The sequence below is a fragment of the Rhineura floridana genome, chromosome 2 (assembly GCF_030035675.1).
Source record: "Rhineura floridana isolate rRhiFlo1 chromosome 2, rRhiFlo1.hap2, whole genome shotgun sequence".
Classification (NCBI taxonomy): Eukaryota; Metazoa; Chordata; class Lepidosauria; order Squamata; family Rhineuridae; genus Rhineura; species Rhineura floridana.
Genome location: NC_084481.1, coordinates 117,019,341 through 117,046,302, shown reverse-complemented (window position 1 = coordinate 117,046,302; position 26,962 = coordinate 117,019,341). Strand labels below are relative to the sequence as shown.

The 26,962-nt window shown below is 41.3% G+C and overlaps 1 protein-coding gene across 17 annotated transcripts in view; it reads right to left on the bottom strand.

Annotated features, from left to right (window-relative positions):
* Positions 1-26,488, bottom strand: part of SOX6 (SRY-box transcription factor 6) — a 765,761-nt gene extending 739,273 nt beyond the window's left edge. For 12 of the 17 annotated variants that reach the window (XM_061610268.1, XM_061610269.1, XM_061610280.1 and 9 more), the window contains exon 1: positions 24,843-25,198. Coding sequence is in view for 1 of the 17 variants with exons in the window: in XM_061610287.1 (XP_061466271.1) it covers positions 21,593-21,624 (32 nt within the window). In the remaining 16 variants the exon portion in view is untranslated. Of the gene's footprint in view, positions 1-21,592; positions 22,203-24,842; positions 25,199-25,377; positions 25,433-26,169 lie in introns of those variants that run through there. The other 5 variants (XM_061610274.1, XM_061610275.1, XM_061610270.1 and 2 more) reach the window with 3 other exon arrangements.
* Between the last annotated feature and the right edge of the window lie 474 nt (positions 26,489-26,962).

The window sequence follows — 26,962 nt, the reverse complement described above, 5'->3', positions numbered from 1 at the left end:
TTGCAGCTTCAGAATAATTTTTGTGATGGTGCCTTGTTTCTGATTAAACTGGAGTCCCTCACTCTCTGCTGCACATTTCATTTTAACGATTATTCCCTCACTTAATACTACATGGAGCATATGCTTTGTAGCGTAGTTCAAATAGCCAGATATAATTTCACACATTAATGTTGATATTTCTGGCTGCAAAGTCTACTTCCAACAGTACAATAGCAATTTTGTTGACGCTCTAAGGCTGATTTCATCATTTAAGAATCTAAGGTAATACTTGAAGATCCAAGAGCTTGGGATTTTCCTTTTTGTCTGAAAGAACCACATAAGGATATCAGACATTAGTATCATCTTGCATTTAAAGTAGCAAATAAGTATTAAGTGACAATGGTAAAATTTTCCTATCTAGATTCCTATGTACTATAGTTATGCAGATCTACAAGCTATTTTAAGCAGATAGTAAAAATATGGGTCCCAACCTTTTGCTCCCTTGACAATCTCTTCCATGAGTGCAAAACTCCTTTCATAAACAGAAGCGGCTTCCATTTACAGAATGAAAAGTTAGAATCCAAGCTATAGACATTAATTTGCTTCCTTCCTGCTTTTCATTATTGATATTTTCTTCCCATTAAGCCCTGGAATTAGCCAAGGGTCAAAATCTTAGTTTCAAACAATTTATATTGGTTATAACTTAATTCACAGCCAGTAAGAAAGGCTTCAATCCTATGCACACTTATCTAAGAATAAACTCCATTGACTATAATGTGCCTCAATGCTAAGTAGACGTGCAGCCTTTCCTAACCTTTGGATCCCCAGATGTTGCTGGGCTACAATTACTGACATTCCTAACCATTGGCCATGCTGGCTGGGGCCAATAGGAGTTGTAGTCCAGCAACATCTGGGGACCTAAAGGTTGGGAAAGGCTGATGTAAAGATTGCAAACTTAGTGAGTTAATATATGTAGACCATTGGATGCAACAAAATTGTATAAAGTTTACATATAAAATGGATTCAAGGCTTCGGGTCCTACATCGTGCCTTATATTTGTAACTTGGTGCCTTTTGTGCCAAGGTGAATTCTGAAAAGAAACAATTCTCCTTACTATTTATAACTTGGCCAAAGAACGGGAATGAAGGGAGCTGCAGCCCAGCAACATCTGAAGGGCCACAGGTCAGCCACCCCTAATTTATGGGAAACATTTTATTCACCTTTTAAATCAGAGGCACCCCTTATCCAGTCTATATGATCTCTAATAAACTAATAGTCTAAAGATCTGCATGAATTCATACTCAAGGCTACCACATCAAGTATTTTTCATTTCATGTAAGATTATTTCTAAGTAGCAGCTTCTTTTTCAGTATCTTTGTAGGAAAAAGAAGTGACAGATATACAAGAGTTACAAAAGGCTAAACCATCCTAACAAATTACACCTATCTGGCACTTTTTTCTTTTGTGTTGTGAGCCACTTTGGGCACATTTGTGTGGAAAAGTGGCATACAAATAGAATGAATGAATGAATGAATGAATGAATGAATAGGTCAGGGTCAAATAATAATAATAATAATAAAATTTTATTTTTAGGCCGCCTATCTGGCTGAGTGAACAGCCGCTCTAGGCGGCATACATAATTAATTTTAAAATACAGTTATAAAATACACATATAAATACAATGATAACATATTCAGTTTACCCCCATCTGTACACTATAAAACTAAAATTAACTAGGGGTTCTATATGCCCGCTGAAATAGCCATATTTTTAGTCCTTTACGGAAACCTACCAAGGAAGGGACATAGCGTAGATCGTATGGCAGAGAGTTCCAGAGGGTGGGGGCCACAACCGAGAATGCCCTCTCTCTGGTCCACACCAGTCTAGCTGTTTTAACTGGTGGGACCGAGAGAAGGTCTTGGGAGGCTGATCTCGTCAGGCGGCATACTTGGTGATGCTGGAGGCGCTCCTTTAGATACACTGGACCGAAACCGTGTAGGGCTTTAAAGGTTAGTACCAACACCTTGAATTGGGTTCGGTAAACAACTGGTAACCAGTGTAGATCTTCAAGTACCGGGGTGATGTGATCCCGCTGGCGGCTATTCGTAATCAACCGTGCCGCCGCGTTCTGTACCAGCTGTAATTTCCAGACCATCTTCAAGGGTAGCCCCACGTAGAGCGCATTACAGTAGTCTAAGCGAGAGGAGACCAGTGCATGCACTACCCGTGGGAGCAGATGAGCCGGAAGATAGGGTCGCAACCTCTGTATCAGATGCAATTGATACCAAGCTGCCCGGCTCACTGCTGATACCTGAGCCTCCATGGACAGCTGGGAGTCAAGAATGACCCCGAGGCTGCGAACCTGGCCCTTCAGGGGCAAACTAATCCCATTCAGCACCAGGTCAATATCTCCTAATCTTCTCTTGTCTCCCACAAGCAGTACCTCGGTCTTGTCGGGGTTCAGTTTCAGCCTGTTGCCTCCCATCCATTCACTTACGGACTTCAGGCACTTGGAAATGGTCTCCACAGCCAACTCCGGTGAGGACTTAAATGAGAGATAGAGCTGAGTGTCATCCGCATATTGGTGGCACTGCAACCCAAATCTCCTGATGATGGCCCCCAGCGGCTTTACATAGATATTAAATAGCATGGGAGAGAGGATAGAGCCCTGTGGCACACCAAATTAAGAGGCCAAGGGTCTGAAACCTCCTCCCCCACTGCTACTCATTGGTGCCTGTCAGAGAGATAGGAACGGAACCATCGTAGAACAGTGCCCCCAATTCCCAATCTCTCCAGGCGATCCAAAAGGATACCGTGGTCGACGGTATCAAAAGCCGCAGAGAGATCCAGGAGGACGAGGAATGAGTATTCACCCCTATCCAACGCCCTCCTCAAATCATCCACCAGGGTGACCAAGGCTGTTTCAGTTCCATGTCCAGTCCTGAAGCCCGATTGGAATGGATCTAAATAATCCGCTTCCTCCAAGTGTGTCTGTAACTGTTTGGCCACCACGCGTTCGATCACCTTGCCCAGAAATGGTAAATTGGAGACTGGGCGGAAGTTATTCAAATCTTGGGGATCCAAGGAGGACTTCTTTAAGATGGGTTTTATTACCGCCTCCTTGAGGGCAGATGGCAGTGCCCCCTCTTCCAAGGAGGCATTTACCACCGCCTTGATCCCTTCGCTCAGTCTCTCTTTACAGCTCATAATGAGCCATGTGGGGCAAGGATCAAACAAACAGGTGGTCGGTCTCACAGTAGAGAGCACCTTGTCCACTTCCACAGAGGGAAGAGGCTGAAACCGATCCCACCGGACCGGATTGCAGCTGGCCGCCTCTGGCCCGCTTCCTGTGTCCAAGGCGTACGGAATCGAACTCTTCAGACGATCGATTTTATCAGCAAATGCGTCACAGGAGGCTTTAGAGTGCTCCAAGGGTTCCTGCACAATTGGACCGACCAGGCTTCGGACCACTTGGAACAACCTCCTGGGACAACATTCTGCAGATGCAATAGAAGCAGCAAAGAAACCCCTCTTTGCTGCCTTTGTTGCCACTTGGTAGGCCGCTATTGCTACTCTAACCCGCGTCCGATCGTCTTCAGAGCGAGATTTCCGCCACTGGCATTCTAGTCGTCTCACCTCCTGCTTCAAACCCCGCAACCGTGGTGTATACCACGGCGCGATTTGAGCTCTATTCAGGGGGAGAGGACGTTTCGGGGCCACCCGGTCTATTGCCCCAGTGATCTCTCTATTCCACTCTGTCACCAGGGTTTCGACTGGGCGGTCTTCAGTCAGCTCCAAATCTCCCAGTGCATTCAGGAATCCTACTGGTTCCATCAGGTGTCTGGGCGGACCATCCTAATAGGTCCCTGTCCCCTGCGGAGGGTGTGCGGCAATAAGAGGTCCATTTTTACCAGATAGTGATCTGACCATGACACGGGGTCTGAAGAAATAACCCCCATTTTCAGAGCACTACCTCCGCCTCCCGAGGCAAATACAAGGTCAAGAGCATGACCGGCTACATGGGTGGGCCCAGAATTACTAAGGTGCAGTTCCCAGGAAGTCATGGTTTCCATGAAATCCCGAGGGGCTCCTATGAGAGCTGCCTCGGCCTGCAGGTTAAAATCCCCCAAAACCAAAAAGTTGGGGGAAAGAACCCGCACAGCCGAGACGACCTCCAGCACCTCGGTCAGGGAGTCAGCTGTGCAGCGGGGTGGGCAGTACACAAGGAGAATCCCTAAACTGCCCTTAGGGCCCAACCTCCAGTACATGCAATCAACAAACTTGGTCTCGTGGAGGGGGGGTCTGGCAAAAACCAAGGACCTCCGATAAATAACTGCCACTCCCCCTCCCCGCCTCCCAATCCTCGGCTGCTGCGCGTACTGGAAACCGGCTGGACACATGGCCTCAAGCACAGGAGCTGAGGCCTCATCCAACCAGGTCTCCGTAATGCACATCAGGTCTGCATTCTCATCCATGATCATGTCATGGATGAGAGATGTTTTCTGTACTACAGACCTGGCATTACAGAGCAGCAGTCGAAGATTGGTTGGAGCTGCACCTCCCCCAGTTATCTTCTGGTGGTAGGCAGGCTCGGAACATGGAATGGATATTAAACATCTATTCCTCGTTCCCCGAGATTGGCCTAACCTGCCCCTCGCACCTGTCCAGTATCTGCCGCCTAGCCTCTTAATGTCGTGGCCTCCCACCCTCCCTACTGAAACCTTCTCCGCCAAGCACATGTCCCTCTCTTACCTGGGCTCAACAGAATCTCCCAGCCCCCCACGGGGTTAACAAGCCGTTATTACCTCCTCCCTTATATACACCGCAGGAAGCTTATAGGCAACACACAACACAGGGTCGCCCCACCTTTAGCCACTCTCCATAACACCTCTCCACCGTCGCCAGGCCGCCTCTCCTCCACCAGGGCAGGGAGGCAGGCCACTCCCAACTCCAGCCCCCGCCGATCTAACAGTGTCCACAGCCTTTCCCCCTCAACTTTTCTTAATCGCTAGTTCTATTTTATTTGTGGTTTCCCAGCTCATATTAAATCCAATCATATATATTTAATCCCATTCTTAAACATTTCAGTAGGCAGCATGAACCCTACAACTGGCCTGTCAGAAAATCTTTGATGTCACAGCATAATACCTCCTGAAAGAACAGCAGTAATAGTTAATGTAACATGAAACCAAGGCCCTGCTGTGAGTCTGTTTCCTGTCAGGAACAAACAATTTCACTGTTGTTCCCCAGAAGTGACAAGGGTTGAGACCTAGCAGGGCTGTACCTTCCTGACTTCTCCATGAGAAGTGGGCTCAGGAGTCACTAGAGAGGAGATTCAATATTGTCACTGCAAATATACCAGCTGCAACTTTTTTAAAAAAGAAAAGAGAAAGCAAAATTGAATCACTCCACATTACAAAGCCCAAGAATAATAATAGATTTCCACATAGCTGACAAATTTAATAATACACCTAGCTCCAAAAGCAGTTACTGAGAATTTATTTCTTTAGAAACTGTTCCTAAGAAAGTGCTTTCGGACTGTGGCTTAAGAAGTTGCTGCAGAAGAGCAGGTATGAATGCTAAATGAAGTACAATTTTGGATTTGCAATATTTAGAGATCTCAGAACATAAGGGAATGATACTCTTGTTGATGTTATTAAGAATTTAGATCACGGTTGGAGAAGCTGTGGTCCTCCAGATGTTATTGGACTCCACACCTCCAATCAGCCCCAGCCAGCATGGTCAATGGTCAGGTATGATAGGAGTTGTAGTCCAGTAACATCTAGAGGGCCACAAGTTCCCCACCCCGATTTGGATTATAACCATTTTCTGTGAGTTGTACAACCTGCATGTTTAGAATCATCTATCTCACTTGCCAACAGATGAGAGCCTGCCAACAACTACAGCAAGAAACCTATACAAAACAGACTGCAACATCAGGTACAATTATTTATCAGATGCTCAAAAGGTACACAGCGCTTTTGCATGTGTTCAACTGAGCAGGTTCTTGTAACACTTTTCGTTCAAGGAAAAAATACTTTATTTCTTAAAAGACATTCGAATTCCACTTTTCAAAACCAAGGTCTTCCCAAAGTGGCTTAGAGCCAGAAAATTATAAACAAAAAATAAGGCAATAAATACCAATAACATCAACTGATTAAAAGCACAATGAATTTAAAATTTTTAGAAAGCCAAAAACTAAAAGAACAGCATTAAGTATCAAGCATCCAGTATAACATCAAACTCCCACTTAAATAAATTTAAACTCCCACTTAAATAATTTGATACAAGAGCAAGAATAAACAACACACTTTCCTGGCCAATCTCAAGGCCCAGGCATGCTCATGTGGTGCAAGCAGTCCTTCAAGTAACCTGTTCCCAAACTCTATGCCTTTAAATGTCAAAAGTGGTGTTTCAAATTGGGTTCAAAGGCAAATTGGCAGGCAATACAGCCAATATAACATTGGAGTGATATTATCCAAATGCCTGGTTCCCACAAGCATTCAGGCAGCTGAATCCTTCACTAGCTAATGCTTCCAAGCAGCTTTCAAAGACAGCCTAATGTAGAGCAAATTACAGCAGTATGTATGGATGTAACTGAGGCAAGGGCCACATCCCTAGTTAGAGTTGCACCTGGTATAGCAGATTTAATCTCTATTCAAAACATTTTAAGGCTCACACGTAAGTAATTTAGGTCATCAAGAGTTAGGCTGCACAATTTAGTGCTTTCTTCAAAAGCAAGCATGTCACTCCAAATACAACTTGAATGAAACCATGTTGATTTTGAACAAAAATAGAACTTTTCTAAGGTTTCCAAAATCTGCCCTCTAATATTCATCAAGCACAATGGGTGGTATCCCACTGTGTCCATCCACAGATGGAAGGAATCTGAACAGAACTGGGGAAGGAGGCAATTTCTGGTAATTTTTCCTCTCCCTTCCACAGCCCCCAGCATTCTCTTCCACACACCCTCACATCTGCTCCAGAGAGTTCCTTGCCCCTCAAGAGTAGGGGGTGAGGGGGCAACAGGGGAACCATTGAAAATTGCCACCAACCCTCAATCCACAGAATCCTTCTGCAGTAGATGGACATCATTGGATAACCCAGTATCTTTTGTATCTAATGAAGTGCACTGCTGCACAAAAGCTTACGCCATAATAAATTTGTCTGTCTTTAAAGTGCTACAAGTCTCTTTGTTGTTTATGCTACAACAGGCTAACCCAGCTGTCCCTCTGGAAATGGTTATACTTTCATTTGTATAATTCAAATTTATAATATGCAAGCTTTAGTAAACATTCTAGCATCATCATTAATATCTAAACTAGTCCTAATTTTGTCAAAATAAATAAATAAAACCAACGGGTAAGAGAAAAGAATTTATGTCTTGCCTAGTGAATCTTCTTTCTTGATTCCAGAAGCTCTTAGACAAGAAGGCATGAAATTAGCTTTACATTGGGGACAGTACTTCCTGACCTTAGTCTGGAACAACCAGGGGCTTGCAGCAGAGAACCTAGTAAGATAAACTGATAAAAAGAAGTTGGAAAGGGTAGAACAGATAGATCCCCTGTAAGAAAGAAGCTTAATGAGATAAGAAAAGGCCTCCTGGTGGAAGTGGGATGTATAAAAACCAAGCTCCAAAAGGGGAAGGCAAACTTGAATCTGTAATAGTTGCTGTGTAACTGTCTCTGGACCTGCTCATCTAAAACTCTCTAGAGAATTCTTTAACCATAATAAGCATCCACCAGAGATCAAAAGTGCATTTTGTAATGTTTATGTGAAGAAACAAGGGGTTTGCTCAGGTGGAATCTCAACAAATATCTTCTACAGAACCTGCCCACAAAGCTGCTGAAGTAATTCCCTCAAAATCTCCCTGTCACCTTACCCCTAACAGCTAGTCTGCCACACACGCATACAAACACATGCATCCCCTGCCTCTACACAGCAGCAGTAGTTTTGGAACAGTTTTAAATCAACCATATATTAATGCAGGTCTGTATCCAATATCTATTTACTATACCTTAGCCACTGATTGAGTTCAGTCCTAATGCGACTGCTGTTTGCATTGCAGCCAGTGATAAACAGAAGTAAATGGTAACACTGCACTGGATAGACAATGCAAAAGGGAGGAAGTTGTAGGAGAAGGTTAGAGACAGCTACCCGCAGAGGGAGAGTGGGCGAAATGAGAAAAGTTCATATGCAAGAAAGAGCAGGCTTAAGAATCAGGGGCTGCATTATACTCAGAGATTTCATCCCTGCATCTTGAGAGGAAATATCACAAACATCCATTTTTAAATTTAAAAAATTTGCCTTGCAATATGTTAATTTCATACCTTAAATTTTTTAAGAGCCAAACCTTTTTACATTTCCAGACTAATCAAGTATTTATGGACATTAAACCTGTCCTTTGTTATCATGCCATTTGAAATGTAACTGATTTAAGGTCTCCCTTTGTAGTCACCTGATCTTAGCACTCTTACTCTTCTGTGTCACTCTCTCCAAGTAATAGTTCCACAACATGCAAATCATTTGGGGAGAGATTGGTTCAGCTGCTGGTGTGGTCATAACAAGATAATTTTGTGTGGAGAGTTCGCCATTGAGTTGCTTCAGGAATCTTTTATGACAGTAAAAGTGAACACAGGATGCTCCTTATATGGAGTCAGACCACTGGTCCATAGCTTAGTATTGTCTGTATCAGGCTTCTCTAACTTGGTGCCTTCCAGATATTTGGAGCTACAACTTCAGCCCCAGCCATTACAGCTCCTGTGCGGTTGACACTAATTGGCAGATTTATTCATTCATTCATTCTATATCCCACCCTTCCTCCTGAAGGAGCTCAGGTTGGGAAAAGATGGCCTACACTGACTGACAGCAGTTCTCCAGAGTTTCATACAGCAGTCTTTCCCAGTTCTACCTGGAGATGCCGGGGTTTGACCTTGGGACCTTCTGCATGCAAAAGCATGTGCTCTACCACTGAGCTTCAGCCCTTCCAAAAGCCTTCAGCATTTTTGTCATCTGGAATTATCTAGTATTGAGAATCCCTCCTGCTGTTTATAGGGTAGGTGAAGCAATATTGTTGCCTGGGGACAGGGAAACTTATCTCAGGCCATTTTGTTTCCTAAAAAGAGAGAAAACAACAGACAAGACAGAAACTTCTATAGTTCTTCTGAATCAGCTTTTAAGTGTCTACAACTAGCAATGCATCCAGGCAGTACAGAAAATCGTGAGGCACTAAACATTCTATTTACAGTGCATGGATACATTCACACTGGGAGTCTATTGATGGGCATGTCTCTGCTACTACAGGATTGGCAAATGACCAGCAACTATCTGGTGTTAGGCGATCCAATAGTAATTTACTTCTGTTTCCACTGGGAGGCGTGAAAAAGACAGTGAATGCAGTAAATGAGGCCTAGTTTTCACTGAGATCATAAGCTTATGTATGGACTATAGCGCTTCAAACTGCAGATAGAGGTCATGTGACTGAATACTCCACCACACACACCCCCAAAAAACACCCAAACACCCCCCAAAAAACCCTCCCTTCACATAGTAAAGTAGTATGTCAAGGAGAAGGATAGGCTAAAAGCCTTCTGCCTGACATGCTAGTTTTCTCTGTGTGGGTGCACTTTTTATTTTTTGGCATGGAAGCATATCACAAGAGCCTCCACCTGTAGTCTGAAGTGGCAAAGACCAGACATAAGTCAACAACCTCAGTGAGCAGGACTAGGTCCACATCTGTTCACCAAATCAGAAATAGCTGGACAGTGTTCTTATCTAGAGCAGTAAGTTCTTGGTGTTCTTACACAATGCAAGTTAATATGGGATAGTCGCTACCTCATATAGAGGTGGGGAGAAAGAAGCACATCCCCAAAACAAAGCAGTAGAATTATAGGTAAAACCTTTATCTCCCTGTGTCTCTGGCCACTTGTCCATGCCCCTTCCTACTCAAACTAGTTATATCCAGCAATACCTGCATAGGCATACCTCATTTTCTATAAACAAAGGCACAATGAGCCACATTCCAAGCATATTTTAACAGCACACTTCAGCAATAGCTATGCAACCAGAGCCATATCTACTGCAACATACTCCTGATCTACTGACAAAACAATTCCAGAGCGATTCAGTGCAGGTTTACTAAAAAGTAAATCCCACTGTTTTTAATAACTTCCAGGTAAATGTGTATAGGGCTGCATCCTTTAAAACTGGGCATTAAAACCGTAGGGAAAACAAATGAGAAAAAGGGGGGGGAAAGAGTGATGTTTCCACTTATACACTCAGACCTTTGCAGAACTCAGCACATGCTAGCAAGTGGATTAAATATGTGCTAAAAGCTTTATGGACATGAGCAAACCACGCACACCATTTGGCAGGAATCAGAGTAAGAGTGTGTTCAGAATCAAGCTCCAAATTCTACCAACTGTTTATTTACTTATTTAAGTTTTCTATCTCACCACTGAAGAGCTCTTTAAAATTGCTTACAAAATAATATAGAGCAGAATTTCTATAACAAATATAAAACAGTAAGAATAAGGGCACAGCACAAGCCAGATAAAACTACAGTTTCTAATTATTTTTATTTGCTCATTTTCTGCTGCTTTTTTATTATGGTGCTTTTAGTGTCAATATTCTATTTACAATTTATTTTCTGTCTTCATTATTTATATATATTCTTTTTTGCTAGCTTTCTATAACTTTTTGGTAAAGAAAGATATAAAGGTTTATTTAAAATAGTAAATATTTAACATAGTAAATATTTAAATAATTTAACATAGTAAATAAATAAAAATGAACCACAGTTCTACAAACAGTGAAAATATCTGTCCAGTATAAAAACAGCACATAACTCCACTATTCCAAATATTTGGTGGAAAAGACATGTTTTCACTAATTTCATAAATATACTAAAATATCAAGCTTGGCAAACTCTTTGTGGATGTATGTTCCACAGGAGAATTAACAAAATAGACACAGAAGTACACCTAATGGACACAAGTGTGACTTTAAGTGGTTAAGTAGGGGTCCATAGCCTTTTGGGCTGGGGGCACATTTGGAAATCTAAGAAAATGGCAGGGTACAAGAAAAACTGGTGTGCTCCAAACTGTGTGCACACACACACACACACTCAAACAGGCAAGACACATATCCCAAAACAAATAAACAATAAAAAAGCAGGCAGTGCCCACCACCACCACACAAAGCAGGCAACACACACACCAGACAAAAAAGCAAGCAAAGGATCCAACATGGTTCTTTCTGGGGAAAGAAGGAGGATGTCTGGACACCTGCACTTTGTTTTTCAACCAGTCCAGCACCACTCATGGGTAAAAAAACACAACTATTTTTTTGTTTTTAAAGATATTAAACAATTGGAAGAGTCAGAGGACCAATTGACAGCACCAAGGAGGGAGGCTGAGGGTGTTGTGGTGCCGGTGGGAACCATGTTGGGGACCCCAGTGGTAAAAGAATTCAACAAAATTATTTTTACAAAAAGAGCAATGAAAGAGCATTCAGTGTGCTGATGTTCAGAAGTGCACAACAATAAGCAACAGGCTGACAACTGCCCTGGAGAAGGTAGCTGTTTAATGCTGACCTGCATAAACCAGCATTTTTAATCATTTTAAACACTCCATTGGCTGACAATGACACTAGAAAGACAGACAGATATGATCCAGCTACATTCAGTCAGAACAGCAAATATACTACAATCATAGTCTACTCAGGAGTAAGCCACACTGAGTCTAATAGGATTTATTCACAGATAAGCATGTATAGGATTGCATCCTGAAACATCTGTTAGCATGATTCTAAACAGACAGAGACATCTAAAGTGGAAGAAAATCATACATGACTCCCATTACACTCTTTCTCTTTCTGTCCTATATTGGTCCAAGTGTCATTGTCTTCAGAAGGGAGGCGTATGGAAGGCTCTATTCTATAGAGACTTGTTTTATTTATTTATTTATTGTTCTTTATTTCTTTATTATTTTGGGAGCTTGCTTGACCAGTTTACTTTACTTATTTAGGAAGACTATTACAATGCTCCTTTTGGGGAAAGAAAATATGTAGTTGAATTGATGATGATGCTACTCTGATTTTATTGCAGATTGTTTTCTGTTGTTTAATATATGCTATTTTATATGTTTTAACTTGCATGTTAGTATTATGAGAGCCTTTCAGCTAAGAGGTCAGTTTTAAAAATTAGAATAATAAATTCCTATAGCCCAGAATGCTGACAACAATTTTCTTTTCCACTAAACACCAAAATAAAAAGGCTTTGTTTTTACACAGCCTTTTCACAGAAATGAAGCACTAGGTATACAAACAGGCACATTTACAAATAAGTCTGATAAGCATTATCAGCCTTATCTGGGCAATACACTTAACTGCCCATTTAAAAAAAGATTTTTTTAACAGCCAAAGGATTTAAGAGCTGAACACAATTTACTGACACACAATAAGAACAGCATACATTGAAACTGAACAAATTTCTCTGGGCTGTCCAGGAAAGTTAAAGCAGGGATAGCTTTTTTTCCAGCCTGTGAGACACACTGAAGGTCAGCCACTCCCAGCAGGGGACAGCCAATATATATGCACATCTACACACAACACATACAAGCATGCACACAATCGCTGTATATGCACCTTCATCACACATATAGCACACATGAACTCAAGAGACATACGGGCACACAGCACTTTTTTCCTCTGTCATACATACATGCAGTCACTCACCCACACTCTCTCACATGCATGCATGCGCACACCCCACACCTCAATACACAATATTTCTAGTTCTTTCCACTACAGTGCTGAGGATGTCTGGAAATGCTCACTCTCAGTTTTCAGATATCATTCTGTACAAAGGAAAAGGCAAACTTTCTCCCAACACAAGTACTAGGACAGGGGAAGGAGAATGGAAAGTCTGCCTTTCATTTTTAAAGAGCCTGCAGGTTTCACTTCTGATCATAGTGCTGTGGTGCTAAGCACTAAACCTGGAGAGAAAAGAGATCCCACTGTCTGCTATTTAGAGAGAGGATCTACAAAGAGCAAGCAGAGGAATTTTACCTCCCAATCAGGTCAGGAAACAAAGCTGCAGAGACTGGAAGGCCACATAGCAGGCCATGTGCGGCTACAGGCTAGCATCTCTGAGCTAAAGAAGGAAAAAGATATTTACTACAACTTCTCTAGGAAGCAACTCTTTATGACAGGATTGCAGGATTACGGGGAAGAAAGACATCCTGGATACCCCCCTTAACTTGATCTTCCATGTAAGAGGAAAGGGGGAGTATATACCTCTAGACGCAAGAATGTGTGTGGTGCTCAGTCATTTTAAATATGTCCAAAGTATCTTGACTTCAGAAAAGCCCCATGTTGCCTATAAGTGGTATATCAAGCAATGGCTTAAAGCACACAAGGCAAGAAGGCTGTAATTTGGAATTTGCTGTCCTCAGTTTATATTCATCAATGAAGGACTCTTGCATAGTGGCATAAGAATTATGGAAAATGCGTGTACCTTTCTCTCCTGCCTGCCCACTAACCTAATTAAGTCACTCCAGGACTATCTTCATTTAATAACCTACTTGGAGCCCTCACAAAAAAAGCTCCATACATGAGACACTGACACCACTAGTAGTCACACAAACACCCATTAGAATAATTTAAGGTTATACCTGTCCAACAGCTTTCTGAACACAACACCTGATCTGTACATTGCATACCCTTGAACTCATCACCTTTGCACCCTACTATGTTATTATTTTACTTGGAATAGCCAAGACTGCAGGACAGGCACAAAGCATGTATATCTCCTGTCATTGCAGCTGTTTGTCTAGTTGTTTGTTGGCAACTAGAGACATCTTGTTGTACAAGAGCCATGGTTTATGACCCCCAAGACCATCCAGTAATTTCCCAGTTGTGCTGAGGACAGCATCTCATTTAAACCCCTGAAGAAATGCTTCTCTCTCATCCTCCCACCTTGGAACAGGTAATATTCACTCTTAGTTTCTCTTTCTCTCTGGTGTTGTATAGGCACCCATGGTGCATGGCAGCAACATATATTTGCATGTTAATTTCCCTCTATAATTTAATTCAGGTGCAGACATATCTGCCTGGCATCTGCTGCCTTCCCCACCACCACCACATTTGGCATTAGTATCTATCTCTACCATCTTTTAGATTTCACCTTGAACAATGTTATTCTTCAATAAATTGTAAATTTATAAGAGTAGCTTACCCCCGTTTGTGTGTGTGTTTGTGTGTGTGTTTGTGTGTGTGTGTGTGTTTTTCAAAAGGCAAATATTCTTGAGTAATACCTACAGAAACAGTCAGTGTTAGCATTTTGGTGAATATAGTCAAAGTTGGCATGTTTGAGAAAATTTATCAACCCCCCCCCCGCTTCTCTCCACCTTTCCTCTTTTTAAACAAGCCTCTCTCTTATTGTTCTTATATGTTCTGGCTACACCTGCATGCTCCTGAAGCAAAAAGCTGCCTTTCTCCTATTTCCTAAAGCTTCCTTGTTCTACCCACCAATACAAAAGTTAACAATAACTGATACAGTGTTGATTAGGTGTGTTCTCAAAGACTGCAAAGTGCTATTTCTTGAAGCAATTTTTAGGGTTGCAATCCTAAGCACACTTACCTGGGAGTAAGCCACATTGAACATAATAGGTCTAAGTTTATTAAGTATGCATAGGATTTCACTACATTTTTTAAAAAACACTTCCATGGGTTGGGATTCAGTTCAACAGAACAAAGTTTTCTAGAGAAATATGCATTTTCTGTTCACTGGAAATCTATATCATAAATTATAAACATCACTAATGAGTACTGGAGAAAACAGGTTACATTTCGCTATTCCCCACCCAACTGTTGTTTTGCTGCTTCATAAACTAGTAACACCTTTTGCTTTGAATGCATAACTTCTTTAACATTCTCTATATTATCATCTTGCTATATTCCCACCTCTCCTAAAATGACAATTAGGAAAGGACGGGGCTAATCATAGTCAACCCAAATTTATACCAGTCATTTGGAGAAGGCATATTACACTGAGCAGAAATTGTGTGCTTCCATATAAAATGACTGCACCAATACACAGAAGCCCAATTTTACACAAGCACCACAGGTTTGTACTATAATTAGGAAGTACACTAGTGACTTCATGCTTAAGGCTGCAACTATAGCAACTTTTCTCTTTGATGTTACAAACGTACAACATTGTCCCTCTGCACCTACTATTTCCTAATTCTTTTACAAAGAGTGGAGGAGGAGGAGGAAGAAGAGATGTAGAGGCATTCATTTGTCTCTTCTTAGTTTTCCATACAAGAACTTTAAAAAGGCATGCTGGTAGTCATGTAAATTGCAAAAATGACCATACAAAATCATTCTGGTTAAGTCTGAAACTAGAACGGAGACTAGAATGAAAACACAATAGCTCAATGCAACTATCAAAACAAGAAAGATATCTGTTTATAGAAAACAAATATGGATTGGGTTTAAAGGCACAGCATGGATTTGAGTGGGATGAAAGCTTTACCTAAGTCTGTATCCTGAAAAACTGAAGAGAATTTGAACAATTTAGCAAACTACATTTTAAAGCATCAAGCCAACGTTTAAAGTAGAAGCTTAAGTTTAAAAATAGACACCTTTCTCCCATGTACTACATGTGTTCTTGTAAATAAGCAAGTTTTTATTACATTAATACTTTTTGTGCTAGGAGCTGTTGCAGCTTGTGGCTCATGGAAAGATCTCTTTTTTTCATTTGCAATATACACTGTCTGCACCTTAGGCACAGACGCAAATGACAAGAGGAAAATTCTGGGCTCAGTCTGATTACCTGGATCTATCTGTATAAATCTTCCCACACAGCACATACAGACACATGTCTCTTGCAACAGAATAAGCAAATCTCTGGTTTTTCTACTGCCCCTTTGTTTTTTGTTTCTGAAAGACAAAGCTTTATGGACTGAATGTTATCCAAAGGGCACACCTGACATGTGAGTTGCTACCTCAGAACTGTACTGAAGAATATGGCAAGGATCCAAAGAGGTCCTAAGGTGTATGCAAGTGTTTGTCTGCACATCAAGGCATTCCTGGTTTTGCCTGTGAACCTGCAGTTTATACCACTGCATTTGGGCCAGTCACTGCCTCTCAGCCTCAGAGGGAGGCAATGGTAAACCCCCTCTGAATACTGCTTACCACGAACACCCTATTCATAGGGTCGCCATAAGTCGGAATCGACTTGAAGGCAATCCATTTCCATTTTCAAGGACCACTCCCAAAGTCTCATCAGTAGCTTTCAGTGCAGGAGACTGCAATTAGAAGGAGAACACCTCAGAAGCATCAGTGAAGACCCTGCCTCTAGGATCCTGACAGAACTCAACGAGGTGAAGGGGAAATCGAGATATCTTACATTTCTAAATATGCCTTTCCAGCAACGTTTGTGTTCCAAAGGAGTAAAAAGTACCCACAAGCTTTCATGTGAAGAATTAGGACTAAATACAACTGGATCAGAATAATAGCCTACTTCAAAAGAGGTAAGTAACAAAGAACTGTGATAACAGAGCCCATTTAATTTTTTTGTGAAAATTATACTTTAATAGATAAAGTGAGCAGTGAATCTAAGGAACATCTAAGACAATCTGCATTATTTTAAAATAATAGCAACCAACATTCTGTCAGTATAGCACAACAAGAATCAAGTCTGAAGCCTCAAATGCAGTTTATCTACTGTACCCCAGAAGACCAGCCTTGCTTTCTGAAATAGCTCATAAAATAAGACTGACTCTATGTAACCTTTTACAACTATTTGATACTATAAAAACAAAATCCCCTATGTACATTAACACATTTCATCCAGAATGTCCCCCCAGTACTCTATGTGCCACATAGCCCACGGCATCACACACTGACTGAGGCTAAAGGTGGATTCACATGACTTTAACTATTTTACTCTCATCACAAGTTCATTTTTACAATCACCCTCCATGTGCTTCGTAGTGAAAGAGGTCATATGGAAAAATCTGACTCATATTAGGATCAACTCAAGCTGAGCATGTCTCAAAAAGGCCAGCTGTCAAATGCATGTTATTTTGCAACATGAACATATAGTTCTGATCTTTTGCATGACCTCGTTCCACATGGCTTTGGGGATAAAGCCATTGGGAAAACACTTCGAAGGGAGACAAGAAATGGTTGTGTGAACCCAACTTTGCCTTACTCATAACACAGAATATTGTAGGAGCTAACAACCCTTTTAAATGCAGGGTATTTGAATCACAAAAGGAAAGAGCGGAGAAGTACCTTCTATACCTCAAGAGTGCTTTCATTTATATTACATTAATACACACACAAATATATACAGATAATGCAATAGTGCAATTTAAAAAGTTGAGTGACAAGGTCCCTCCCATACTAAAATATATTTAGGAGATAAACTTGGTATAATGTGAGCCACCTGAAACTTTCAGGGTATGCAGATGAGTAACTTCATCCTTTCTTGTCTCTACTAGAATTTGTCCATGACACTGAATGTTAAAATACCAGTTCCTGCAAATAAGAATTATGTTATAATTATGTTTCTACTCAGCTTAGATCACTTACTTTTAACAGTTTACCCAAAATGCTGTTTGCACCATTCTCTTAATTCAATTATAATCTTAAGAGCTTTTTTAAAAGTCTAAGACCGGGGTGATAATAAAATTAATAAAAAACAAATCCTTCCAAAAGAAACAAGAAAACCACCCTATACATTGGTTTCTTCAGTTCTGAAATAATGTAGGTGTTAGCATAAGAAACAAAACAAATTAACTCCCCTACAAATATAACCAAAGGAAAACACATTTGTGAAAAGGTGTGCCTAGCACAGAATGCATTCTTCTGAGTTTGTTCATCTTTGCATTGTGTAAGGATAAGTCATAACAAGAAAACGTGCATTGTATCTTTAAAAGAAAGTCTCCCGATCACACAGTAGATTTACTCTAAAATGCAACATATAACCTTTCATGCTCTCTTCAATTAGGCTATGAAAAGAGTCCCATTCTGACCTCAAAATTAAAGATTTTTTTCTAATCACAAATACAACTGTGAGAAATATACAGAAAGGGTTGGGATGGGGAAGTCTTAGGAAATATAAAGTGTATCTGAATATAAACAAGCCATCATGCTGCTAAGAGGAAATACAAACAACCAGAATAAAAATAGTTGATGCACAAAAGCCATAATGAGGGGGTTGCTAAAAAAAAAAAAAAAACTCTGGCTTTGAATGGCTTGGATAAAATACAAATTATCCACAGAAAAGTATGGACTGGCATAAATGTTTGTGCAAAATTGCAAGTGCTTCTCTAGAAGTATCCAAGAGGCAACCGGCTGCATTCTGTACAAGATCCCAACAATACTCTGCTTAAGTGATAGCACAGAGTCCAAACCACTGCATTTTAATTACTATGCAGCCTCAGATATATTGCCTTTGATATGGAAATGTTCTTGTTCTCTCATCTTCACATACAGTCTAATGCACAGAAATCTTTATCTGATTCATAAAAAATAAACTAGAATCCAATCTCAACACCTGACCTTGGTGCTTAGAAGTTTTTTACTAAGGATAGTGTCACTATAAAAAGAATGGCTAATATTCATGTAAAGTTAGATATTTTGAGCAATGATATGAAGGGCCTGCAGTTAAGAATCAAATCAATACTGCATTTCTGAGAGGTAGAGGTTTCGTAAGGTCTTATCTCAGTGTACTGGACTAATGTACTGCACATATCCATATCAGTGTACTGAAATAATGGACTATATATCTCTGCAGCGTAGAAGTGGCAAATAGCAAGCATTTCCATACTATTCTATCTTCCAACCTATGCAAACAAGATGCTCCTATTATATAAATAGGATCCTTAATTTTCTTGCCAGGTGGCTTTGCTTGCAAATTCTCTGTGTATCAATTTTAACTTGTGGAATGTTTTAAACTATATTACCAAAAATCAACCACCAAAGCTCTTTAAATATTTCCTTATGGCACACACTATATGAAATTCTTGTGGTACAATCAAACACTGATGCATCTAATTTTATTTTTAATTGATATATTTGCATATAAATTTGAATTTCAACAGGTGTAATCTGTACAATGGAAGAAAAGAAAACTATTAGTAATTCTGACTGTTGGAATGCCATATAGTATAGGCTACCATACTAATAGGCCAGCTTTGTAAAAATATAAACAGCCAACAAAGATAATAATTCTTGCATTGCTGCTTGTTACTGTCTTTAACAAGTTCTCCCAAATATTCAATAAAACATCAAATATGCAATATGTCTAATCCATCTTCCAAAATTCTTTTTATATAGAAGAATGATCGAGGCCTACATCACTATGGTAGAACTAACACATCTGTAAGTCAACTGTTTGTAGGTCATCTGTGCTTTGCATGATGCTTTTAAACACATTAACCTGATGGCATGTTTCACTTGCATTCTGAAACATAAAATCATTCATCTGTATTACAAATAACCCAACAACCAGATTTTCTAATTAATTGTTTTCTGATTAAATAAGTACTTCTAAATAGAGGTTTACGTTTTAACTGTGAAGAGGTCATCTTTTTTTAAAGAAATGAATTCAAGACTAAAACTGATAGAAGAACTGTAAAGTATGTAAGGGGGAGGGAAGAAATCGGCATGTACTGATTCTTGTTTCTTTAACAGAAATCCATTTTTCAAGTTCCTGTTATACTAATTGAAAGAGAATTATTTAAAACTTCACTGAATACTTGAATATAAGATGGGTATGTGTAGTAGTTTCATCAATGTCAAATCACTCATGACTTTCTAAGATAACTACAAACTAGAAATTGGCACAATATCTGCTATGGCAATATCTAAAACTAACTAATATTGTACCAAACAAAATAAGAATTAAATAAGAATACAAATTTATCATAATAACAAGGAACTGCAATATCATCATAGTTTTTAAATTGGTGTTTTTCTGCGCTAGTAAATATACATATTGAACTCACCTCCTTGGCACCTCAATCTTAAAAAATGCAGACATTCAAGTCCCACTGAATTCAATATATTTCTAAACAAGGAAGGCTACAACCTGTGTGGGGCTTACTTCTTAGTATAGGAGTGTGTTGCACAAGTAGTGAAGTTAACAGCCTTACATCCCACACCTAAACATAGTACTGATGGATACCACATGACTTCTACATGTTTTTAGAATAGGGCTTGTTAGGTGCTGGACAAATCAGTAACTTCACCTAATAAATAGGGGTCCAGTCCAGAAGCAGACACAGCAAATACTGGTTTTTGTAATGATTCCTTTGCCTCAGTGCATATAGAGAAGAGAGATAAAGAAAAATGGTAAACAAAAAAGATTTTAATACCCATTTAGCATCTGTTGAAGAGCTTTTCATTTACTATACAGTTGCAGCCTGTTAAAGCTGTGAAAAAGGGGAGGGAAGTATTTAGCCTCTGCAATATACTGAATGAAAATATTTGTTTCTGAACATGCTACTCCTGGAATAAACAACATGTAAATTATTATTGTATTGTACTGGACACCTCAGCATTCCAATGCCATTCTATTCTTACTCTGCTTTCAGGATCATACCCCAATCCCAAACATATTAATATAGTGAGAAGCCCCGGTAATTGGAATTTACTTTCAATGGCAATCTAATATTGTTATTAGAAAGCGTTAAAATATCTCTGTACAGAATTGACTCTGAAGCATTGGCACATCTATCTATCTATCTATCTATCTATCCATCCATCCACACACGCACATATACAAACTCACACACTGCGTTTTCTACCTGCCAAGAGCAGTGCATGCCCAGTATAATTGCACTATGAATGTTACACAGACAGTGGAGACAAATATTTAAAAAAGGCATTACTTTTCACATGTATAAAAAGGCCAGCCATCTTGAAATGCTTTGTAAAGAGATATTTCGTAGGGTGATATAATACGATTTTGACTGAAGAAACTGTTTATGTCCCCCAGAAACAAAATATTTACTTCCATCAGTGTAAAAACATCTGGTCTCCATCCTTTTTCTAGGCGTTTAGCAATGCAAGGATGCTAAACACATTCATTGACTTCCCCACCTCCCAGGAAGAGGTTAGCCTGAACTTAGCCCCATTAACTCCTCTTTAAAATATACCTGGCCAAAATATCAGAAAAGGTCTACTATGAAACAGATACACAATTCTAAACCAAAGAACACTTTGTTTCAGGTTAATACTTCAGCATGAAGTGCTGCAATATCTTCCTACCATACAATTCTCTGCAATTATTTTTAAAAACTTACTCTTACTTTAAGGCCAAATCGATTGGAACATTAGAATGGATGTGAGGGAATGTGGAGAATTTTAGGTATTTCTGCTCTGCTTTTCTCAGAGATACTACCCAAAGCAGCTTACAAACATTAATCATCAAAATCACAATTAGATATGCATACAGTACTACACAGAGACAGAATATACTCCCAAAATATATTGTGTACATAGCTAAGTTATTCCTGAGATGTGTGTGGAATGTGTTTAGAGTGAAGCGGTGAGCGACACACACAAAATGTTGGCATTATTAAATTGCAAATACCTGAATACACCCCTGTATAGTAACACATACATATCAGTGCTCGGGGCTTGTTTATGGGATACCCTGGCAGAGGCAGCAGTCAGAACTCATTTATCCCTGAGTAGTCCTATTAAGGTCAGTGGGGCTAATCCAGTGTAAACGAATGGTGACACTACTATTGCAAGCCAAGGGAAAAGAGGGAGGCCCAAACAAATTCTGCAGCCAAGACTGCCTGGTGAAGTGAGAGTGAGCATGAAAGAAAGATAAAACGTGGCCAGCAGTCGGGAACAGCGGCAGCTCCCCAACACCCAGTCCCGTCGGTGAAACAAGGCGGAGGCGCTACGGCGCTTGTTCTACACTGTCGCCACACTTTCCCACCGAACTACAACCGCCGCCGCCACCGCTCCGCCACCTGTGGGAAAACTGCAGAAAAGCCACTAAACCCCCTGGCACTTCCTCATCGCTTAACATTCCCAGTGGACCCTGCCGCCAACAGCGCACTTTGCCACCTCTGTATCCCTCCACCTCCCTACAATTCAACAGTTGCTTCCAGACAAGTATAGTGGGATTATAGTTTGAAGAAGTTCGACTGACGAAGCGCCTCCTCCGCCCCCCGCCGCGTGCGCGAGGATCACCAGCTAACCCTGAAGTAGTCAGCGCCTTCCGTCCCCAGGAATTAGAAGACCATTCATTGGAGGAAAGGGCCTGAAAATGCAAATGACCTTCTCCCTCCCCAACATCCTATTCCCTCGCTCTCTGGCGAAGGGTATCAAACTGTCCGTATGGTGAGGCGGCGGGAGCCGCTGCTTGCCTGAAGCTCTGCTTCTCGTGACTGCACAGAGGGCAGGCGGCTGTTTACTGCAAGCAATGTTTCTTCTTATGGCCTCAAGAGGGGCTAAAGACTATTCCCGCCAGGTTTTCCCAAGGATCTGTGTTCAGCTGGAAAGGCAGGTGCAATTGTCCTATATCCTCTGGCTATCCTTTCTAGAAAAGAAAAGAAAAGAAGGGGGGGGAAGAGATGTGCTGGGAACATTTTTTCCTCACTCCACACTGGCTGACTTTAGTTCCCTTCCTCAAATAACTTTTTATTCTTCTTTTTTTAGAAACAGAAAAACCCTCTTCCCAAACTTGCATTTGATGTATGGATTCCCACTACATTGTTTTGGATTGCTCTCCTTATATTCTTTGGCCTTTCATGGCCAGCCGAGGGGGGGGGAGAGCGAGCGAGAGAGCCAGAGTTATTGTTTGCTCTCTCCCCCCGCCTTCTCTCATTGTCTATTCTAAATTTGATTCCGAAGTTGAAGTAGTTGAATTGGCTAATTCTGAATACAGGCTATTGAGAGAGACCAGACACAGCAAGTATATCCCTGTATAGCAATGGATACAATGTGCTGAATTGGCAGTCTAATTATAAATGTGGCATTTGGACCTCCTTTCAGAGAGCCACTGCCACCTTACCTTATGAGGGAACTTCAACTACAGCAACTATTCAAAACAAAATGCCATTACAGGATCAGCTTCACCCAACACTAGGACTAGCCAGGGGATTGTTTTACAAACAGCCTTTCTCACTTAACACAAGAATGTATTATAAGAAACGCAGTTATGGAGGAGGCAGAGTTTAAAGAAAACGCTTAAGCAGTTCTCTGCCAGGTGTCAAGCTACTTCAAGCTACAAACGTAATCCAAGTAACCTAATTATTTTCATTCAAATATGTACCTTCCTAAAAATACATCGGAGGGGAAGATCAGTTTTTTTTTAAAAAAAGATTAACTTCTAGATAAGGTTACTAACTATAAAAGAGAACTATTATACATACAGATAATCGGATGCCAAAGAGCGAGAATCTTTGATACATCATTTGGTACCAGGTTTCCAAACGTTTTAGACAACAGAGGTTTGCGTTGCAAGGCAAATTTTGTGTCCATTTCAAAAAAATGATGTGCTCTATGGCAGGGCGGTTTGACTCAATGAAGTTCATACAAGGGATGCAGCATTACAAGTGCAATCTAATTGTCGTCTCAAAGCTTTTTCTACCCTTCCCCCCCGTCTAAGTCTCTACCACAGGATTTGTCAAAAGGTAATATAGTCACTGTTTATACTGAGATGCCCATCAGTTTCAATCAGGCCGTTATTTTAAAAATTAAAATATTTTTAAGACATCTCTCTCCCCCTCCAAATTAAAATTTAGGTTCAAAGTTGCCGATGGGCTATTTTAAAAAGATGTCCACATGCAACCTGTCCCCCTTATCTCTATAACAACAGGCGAAGAGACGCTAGTTTATCTCGGAAAGTTTCACTGGCTGTGTTTTGGGGGGAAACACCCTGGAAAACATAGCTAATCTCTTGTCCACAGGCTCCCAAGCCCTGGCGAGATCGCCCTGACACACAGACACAACAACGCTCAAATTGCCTTTTCACATTTGCCACTTGCACTCTCTTCTCGCCGCCCTTAAAAAACACCCGGGAAATGAGCCCTGCGCAAAGCAGAGGCGGCAGCAATCTAATCAATATGATCTGTGCCTCTGATTGACCCCAAGGCCCTGCTCTACTCTTCAGACGCGCGCGCACACAAGGAACCCTGACTGCAAAGAGCTCAAAAAGACAGGGGGACTGAAAGACTTCAGATCTGGTAGCAACAGAATGCCCGTTAAATTATTCTCGTGCAAGTTCTGTGTGTGTAGCGTTTAGATGGTACAGTGTCACGTATACACACACGCACCTTAATATACTCAGTCTCAAATAGCCACCCACCTCTGTTTTAGCACTAGATCAAGCAGACCACTTTTAGCTCCTGCCTAATCGTTCTACCTCATATATAATTTTACGAATATTTGTAAGGGCGATATTTCAATAACGTAACATAAGGCAAAAAGCATCAGATGATCTCTCTCTCTCTCTCTCTCACTCTCTCACTCACTCACTCACTCACACACACACACGAGTGTCTAGCGAAGTGACATGCAATTTTGGAAAGCCAAGACAAATTTAAAACAAAAGATTAAAAAATCTTCAAGATAAATAACATCAAACATATCTTAAATAGGCACTTTTTTTAAAGGATCCTTATTCAAAAAAATTGCAAACAAGCACCACTTAAGAAAAGGAGAAAACTAGCACTCCCACTAAACCACCTTCTTGCCTCACTAACTTCTCTGCAAGTCTGTTTAAAACTGTGGTTGAAGATAGCTTCCCTGCAATGAAAGTTGCATGAAATAACAACAGAAAACAACAGCATTGATGCGATAGAAAATATGTCCTGGGAACTTACTTTGCGTTTACTTTAGGCACTATTCTTTTCTTCCAGCTCGCAAAGGAAGCCGTTTTGTCCAGGTTAGGTATTGTCTACTTATGGATCAGCCCGTAGCTACGGGGTTTATTTTAATTTATGGCTTATGCATTCTTTTAAGGTCGATTTGCATGACCTCCGGCAAGAGCTAAGACACAGCAAGAAATTCCCAGCTGAATGTTGGGCGAGCCCACAATGCAGCCAAGAGCTCCCCTTCTCATGGTGTAAGCAGAGCCCTGTGTGTTGTTGGGCTCTCTTTTTTTTCTCCCCCTCCCTGTGGAACACAAATTAGGGTGTGATATCAATTTTAAAGTTTTCAGTATAACTTTATCCCAGCCTCTGCCTACCGAGAGATAAGGCGCCACAGGAACAGCAAATCCTCGGTATACTGCCCCTCTGTGGTCAAATCCAACATTACCACCTAGCGGTCCAATACCGCCACCCCTCTCTCCCTCAACTATCTGCTCCACAGATATACAAGCACACTAGCAGCGAACTTATCGACAAGTTTACCCACCTCAGAGTTAAAGGAGGAATTAAAGACACTAGCAAAACCTCTTGTTCCCCCATCCTTAGTATTTCTACGAGTGACGGCACCCCCATGAGGAATGACAGAAGCTTTATGCTCCCAAAGATTGATTTAAGGGCTTTATTTTTTGCTCGCTCTCTCACTCACTCTCCCTCGCCTGCCTCTGTTAGTATCACTCTTACGTACAGTATCTCTAGAGCGCCATGTGTTCTCAGGCAGCGGGTGATCTTAAAATACAACGCTGATCTGTCACTACGTTTTAAAATAGACACCACTTGGAAGACGGAAAAGAAAGGGGGTGGGAAACAGCACCAGTGTTGTGATTTCAGAGGAGCAGGATCTTTTATGCAACCTCAGGATCCTCCCAGACAACTCACCCCAGATTAGAAGCATAAAGACTTTCTTCCCCAGTTCGCTTTTTCCCATTCCATCCCAATCTCCACCGCCACCAACACCACCCTCCCGAAAAAGCCTAGTAGTAAGCAATTGTGCCGGGGATTCATTCAGAAATCTCTTTAACTTCACAATCTACCTCCGGACGCTGCTGTTGCGGCTGCTGCTTTGGTCAATTGCAACTAACAAGCCCTTAAAGACGGCGGAGAGAGAATACCGTATTCTCTAGTATAAAACGACACGATAAAACGTGGAAGCCCCTTTTAGAACGCTATCAAGAAACCCCACACACACACCAAAACCAGGCTGCGCACCACACACGACCACAAGTCAACAACAGGTATCAGCAACACAATAAGCGCTGCGTTGGTTTCTTTTCCTAGTTACCTCCTTCGAGATCCAGTGTGGAGATTTTTTTTAACGCCTTGGGAGTCCTTCCTTTAAAAAAAAATTGTGTAGCAGCGGGACGGAACGAGAGGTGAATGACTGGCGGTAAGGAAGGGTGAATAAGCTGCAAATAATATACTACCGAAATGAATAAATTCAGTGAGCTACAGGCTGGCTGCTGGTGGTGGTTCTTCGGGCCACGGATGTACAAGACCCAGATCGCCAGGAGAAGTTTGCTGACGGGTTGCCTGGAGATTTAGTTACAATCGGGTTCATTATTATTTGTTGTTGGGCTTGGCTTCCCTCTCCCCGCCACCCCTCCCCGCCGTCTCTCTCTCTCTCCCTCCGGATACTAGTGAAGGCGCTGGTTTACTGCTGTCAATCTTGGCAATCAACGTGCACGGCCATGTCGTAAGTATTCAAAGCATTTCCCGTCGTGCAACATCATAAAGTGAGTGGCCAGGGGCATTGATCGAAGAAAGGCGAAAGGAGGCAGGGTTGCCATCTCACCACCGTCGCTGCTTCTCTCTTCTCCCCCCCCCCCGACGGCAATGCAAGATGAGACAACACACACTAACAAGTACACAGCCGGGAGGCAGGGAGGGGGCGGGAAAGGGGGAGAGTGGAAGTGAACGACCCAAGAGAAAGTGAGCGCAAAAGAGAAAGTGAAATATTCTCTCTGTCTCTCCTTTCCCTCCTTCTCCACCCCCCAACACACGCGCGCGCACACTCCAAACCACAAAGCCCTCCCCCCCGTCAGTCGCAATCGCCACTTTGAGAGCTATTTAGCAGG